The sequence below is a fragment of the Meleagris gallopavo genome, chromosome 5 (genome assembly GCF_000146605.3).
Source record: "Meleagris gallopavo isolate NT-WF06-2002-E0010 breed Aviagen turkey brand Nicholas breeding stock chromosome 5, Turkey_5.1, whole genome shotgun sequence".
Taxonomy (NCBI): Eukaryota; Metazoa; Chordata; class Aves; order Galliformes; family Phasianidae; genus Meleagris; species Meleagris gallopavo.
In genome coordinates, this window is record NC_015015.2 from 38,086,668 (window position 1) to 38,092,117 (window position 5,450).

General features: G+C 48.5%; 1 protein-coding gene across 1 annotated transcript in view; it reads right to left on the reverse strand.

The window, feature by feature from the left end:
- Positions 1-4,197: 4,197 nt before the first annotated feature.
- The window catches only part of IRF2BPL (interferon regulatory factor 2 binding protein like), a gene marked incomplete at its 5' end in the record, with an annotated part of 1,902 nt that continues 649 nt past the window's right edge, over positions 4,198-5,450 (reverse strand). The window contains one exon of the mRNA XM_010711861.2: positions 4,198-5,448. Coding sequence (XP_010710163.1) covers positions 4,938-5,448 — 511 coding nt within the window. The remainder of the gene's footprint in view (positions 5,449-5,450) is intronic.

A 5,450-nucleotide genomic window follows, 5' to 3' on the forward strand; every position in this document is an offset into this window, starting at 1 on the left:
GAGCAGGCACTGGGCAGCGCTCAGCCGGTGCGTGCCGAGGGAACGGTGCCAGCCTGAGCGAGAGCTGCCGGCCCCATTATGGTTCTCCGTGGGGAAAGCCCACAGCCTTCCCTTTGTCAATGGGTGTGGGAAGGGGTCGCTTTCCTGACAGTACGTTGTTTTTCATGGCCGGCAGCAGTTTGCGTCTTTGAGATTTTTCTGCAAAGGGTCACAAAAGCAGCAGTGAGCACATACGGCTGTGCCGGGCTCCAGGGGGAAGAGCCGTGAGCAGATGCCAAATCAGCTGAAACCTAAGAAGCTTGACCTTCCTCACCTCCACCCCTGCTCCCACCTCCTCCAAATAACCCCACAAGGGCGCATGGGAAGGCTGGGTGCCCAGCAGCAGGGGAATGCGATCCCAGCCGTCTGCAGGCGTGCAAGGGGGTCCTGTGCTGGGGGCAGCCTTGCCAGCAGGCCCACCACCACCGGCAAGACGTAGCCCAGCACGGCAGTGGGGCTGAACCCCCCAGCCCCGAGTGGCCCAGCCTGTCTGACCAGCTGGGGACCGTGCCGGCCGGACAGGCCGGTGACAAGCATCCTCCCTGCATCCACATGGCTGCCGGCTCCCTTGTGCTTCTCCTCTCTGCAGTCCCCCGAATGGCTGACAGACAGCGCGTTCGCCGTCAGCAACTGGAAGCGGTGCAGGGTCAGGGGGCGGTTTGCGGGAGCAGAGTGAGCCTCGCACGGACCCCAGGCAGGCCGGCCCCCGAGCAGCCACGCAGCAGCCTCCTGCAGCACCTAATCCTTCTTTAAAGGCACGCAGCTGGGAAAAGACATCGTCTGCTGCTCCTCCTGTGCTAGCTCTCAGCAGAGTTTTGCTGTTCCCGGTCTGCGTTGCGGGTTTTAAGGCAGAAACTGAAACAACAAAAGCTCAGTACACACTTTCCAGATACTATGAAAATAAACACAGCAGTTTCATGCTGTGTCTCCTTCTACACGAGAGGGTATAACCATGTCCTCTGCATCTTCTCGGGTACGGGTGTGAGAACAGCGTTTTGGGTAGAAAATGCATGCTGTAATGGATTCTGATGGCTGAATGCCAAGGGGGAAGCTGTTCTGCTTCAAGAATAGCCCTACAAGAGTCAGCATTACAGTGACAGTTCAGTACTCTGCTACAAATCTACAGGATGTGTCACTTTGGCAGAGAAAGAGGCTGCTAATGCACAACACAAGCCATCCTGCTATGAATGGAGAATGGCTGCATACCACGAAAAAAAAAAAAAAAAGAAAGAAAATGGCAAGAACTAGAGGAGAGGGAAGCTGCGAGGCAACTACTGCATAGTAAGCTGGGAACCTGAGAGCTAGGAGGAGACAAAGCCCATTCCCTCGAGGGGAAGAAAAACTCAGTTCTCAAGAAACGTAAAGAAGCAAAGACAGCCCTTTTTTCCAGTGACTGCTGCAGAGCTGTGCTGGCAGCCAGCCTGTTTTGAAAAGATCACAGCTTCAAAACAATGTCAGTCCTGACCAGTTTGGAGCTCAAACGCTGAAGGAGGGGAGAGGAAGAGCACGCTTAGATGCACAGCACTGCTAAGCAAACAGAAACGATAACAAGGTTTGTACTGAAGGACGCTCCTGATGGAGCTGTGTAGTATTTCCCCCAAAAGGACATAACATCTCCTTGCTGCACAAACACTTCTATCTCCAACTCGCACAGAGCTGCCAACACTTACAAAACAAACACCCAGTGCCACACGTGTTCTAGCCCATTTCTTAGAAATTAAGGCTACGAGGCTATTAAAAGTAATGTCAAGAATAAACTCACTGGAAAAAAAAAAACCAAAACCAAAAACAAAAAACCACCTTGGGAAAATAAACCATTTAAATACTTCCCCATTGCGAGAAGGAATGAGAGCACAACAAATGACCACCTGGACAAATAAATTTTGTACACGATGTATTTGAGCAAACATTTAGCTTTACCTTAAATACTGCAAAATAAGGGGGGGAGGGGAGCATGGAAGCACTGCTGCAAAACTCAGACATCTGCTGAAGCTCTGGCCGTGAGCCCCATGCGGCAGCTCCCCTTTCTCCTCCTCAAAACATGGCTACAGCCTGTTTGTCAGCTGTGGGCATCTCCAGAATGTGAAAAACCTATGGAGTGCGTTCGCTGGCTAATGTGCCACGACTGGCTGCTTAATGAGCCAGAGTGAAGGAAAAGGTCACGTGGTTCCAAAAAACCTCCATACAACAAATGTCCTGGAGCGATCGTTAACTTTAATTAACTGCAGTATTACAATTCACTTCAAGCTTATTTTCCAACTCTGTCCACTGCCCCTTCCCCTTCCTTTGCCTGTTATAAATCAAACGGATGGGCCTTGTAAATGGACCTACATTTCGAAAACTGGGGCTGAAAAAAGCTTTCCAAGAATGCTCCTCATTTCAAGAAATTCACTACACGAAGCTCTTCACAACCCCAACCACCAGTGACTGATTTCAAGATCACGAGAGCATATCTCCATAAATCTGGGAATTCACCCTTCTAGGACACAGCTAAGTGTCAAATAGTTGTACTTCTTTTACTGCCCACTGCAATTCATGCATGAATATAACTTCTCTCCTGGTTAAGTTTAAACAACTTGTTCCCTGTGTATGCTTCTTTTCTCTGTCAGTCATTAACCCACAGCTCTAATCCCCCCGTCTCTTGCTTTGGATATGTACTGCCGTGTGGTAACTGCGAGTTTTAAAAGAATTTAAAATAAAATCAGTACAAATCCATACTCTAAAAAACATGCCTGTTGATCCAATAATTAACTCAAAATATTCTTTCTCTGTATTATTCACTGAATGTGCTACAAAAGAACTGCAGGTTTTGAGATTTGAAAGCATCAGTGTATAAAATTGCCAAAAAATAATAATATACATGTATACAGAAGTCACAAATGCTGCGATGCCAAAGAACGAATCTCAAGATATCACCACCAGTATACAAGGAGCAGGTATCCACAGGAGAGAGCAAAGATGTGCGTGCACGCACACTAAGCACAGTCTCTCTCAAGGCTTCTGCCATCACAGTTACACTTTCCACCAGGAACACATGTGAAAAACATCTTACAAAGAGCAATTGGATACCGAATGCCATTCAGACGTTTGAAAAGAATCTCTGCATGTAATTGTGGTGGGGTTTTATTTTTGTTTTGTAGGAAGAGGAATCCTTAACATTCAATAAAACTCAGAGCTCATCACCTCTGACACTATTGCAGTTGGAAGATCTCTGTGTTCTGTTGGTCAAACTGCAAAGGGTTTCTGCAGGGCCGCTCGGGTTTTGGTTTGGGTTTTTCTCTCTCCTCCATTTGCCTCGCTGGAAAGGACAAAGTTCACATTAGGTTTGTTTGCATTTTCTAGCTAGTGTGAAGGCCCGTGTATTTGCTTTGCCTATTGATCACCTACCAGGTATTGCAGTTTCCATAAAATGCCAACGTCACATAAAATAGTTAATGATACAAAGAATTGCATGCGATCCTTGCCAGAAGGAAAGCAGTTCAATCCAGCACTTCAAGGGAAGCTTCCTCACCTGAAAGCACACCAAGCACGGCTCACGTCACCAACTCCACGAGCAAAAGCCACTGCCCAAGGGGGTGGCAGCCCCCCGGCCGCAGCACCGGCCACAGGAGCTGCACGTTCCCACCGCCCCTCTGGTGCCGTGCCACAGCTCTGCTCTACCGAGGGCCCACGGTGACCGCCAAACTGCCACGACTTTTTAAAAACAGCCCAAAGTATGGAGCACGTGATGCTGCTGCTTTTGTGAAAGAAAGCTTCCTTTCAAGTCTGACGCCTTCCTAAATTGCACGGCAATGGATGCATCCTGTATTGCAAACAAGGCTTGCAGCTGGAGAGCTGGGGGTGGGGGGAGAAGGGAGGAGGAAATGAGATGCAGAAACAGTAAATAGAAAATGCTTAGTCAGCAACATGTTCCTGCAACGTTAAAGGTGAAATGTAAATAGGCACGGTGCCAAGATTCAGATGAATTCGATAACACCGTCAACATCACCACCATCACCATCATCATCTCCCGGCGTGTGCGTGGAAGTGTGCGGACAGCAGCACCACCAGCGCGGCCATCTGCAGCTCTCCCATCATGGAGACTTTTAACTGGGCACACACGGCACGGCACGCGCACTGCCTGAGCTCTGCGAAGAACACCACTCGCTACTCGAGGAGTATTAATATCAATTGAATTTATTACAATTTACTAAGCTCCAAGGCACATTACAGTGTTCTGTTAACTACAGAAATGTATAAAGGACAAACAGAGCATGTTTTCATGTACAGCATTTTGCTCTACTGTTCAAAAGCATCCGTGCATCAATAAAAGCAAAAACAAAAAACACATGAAGATTAAAAACGTTCAGATCAATAGAAACAAACTGAAACATTTTCCTTACAAACTTGCAACAAAAAAACGCCCTCCCCCCAGAGCCACCCCACCGTTTGCAAACAAAAAAACAAAAACAGAAAAAAGAAAGTGAAGGACTAACACTCAGGGCTCGTAAAACAGAAGCTGTCACCATTTTTTGTAGCAATTTTTTAGGCATCAACACTGGCCTTGGACAAAAAAAAAAAAAAAATTTTTTTTGTTGTTTTTCTTCTTTCTGTCAGAGAAGTGCATACATTTACAAAAATACACACCAGCAGCAGGTAATCGCTAAGGGCTATTAACTTGGTACCTAGCCAACACACTGCCAAAGAAATGAGAACAGGTATTATGTAGTAACCAAACAATATTATATTCTGTTTAACAAAAACCAGCTCTATCCTTCAAATGAAGAAGAGTACATACCTTTGTTTCAAAATATAGAAACATACGACGAAAATAATGTCTATACATAAGACTAACTTTTGCAGTTCGTTATATTCACAATTCTACATCTTCAGGAGCCTGAAGGGATGGGATTTCCTACTCAAGGGTCTCTCTCCTTTTTCACTTTAACGTCCCCGGCTAGGATGGTAGCGATCTCGCCCTGCATAAACGCCCAAGGCACATTGGAACCTACGAGGGGGCATTTCTCTCCGCTGGGGCAGTAGACCTCGCCGGTCGCCCCCTGGGCCTTGATGCTCTCTCTGGAACAGGGGAAGCAGAACTTGTGGCTGGGCACCGAGGGGCACTGAACAAAGTGGGTGTCCTCCAAGCGTTCGTGGCAAATGGTGCAGCACAGGGGCCCGCTGTTGGCCATGGGGGAGTCCGGAATGTTTTGGGGGTGCACCTGGTCCATGGCGGGGTGGGCGCTGGGGGGAGGAGGGGCCACTTGCAGGTTCATGTCCCCGTTGCGGGAGGCCAGGCGGCGCTGGCCCGGCACGGAGGCCGGTGACACGGGGCTGCTGCTGTTCCTGCGGGTAGAGGTGGTGGAGTGCACCGAGCTGCCGTCCTTGGGCGAGTGGGCATTGCCCAGCGTGTCGGCCACCGACATGAGCGC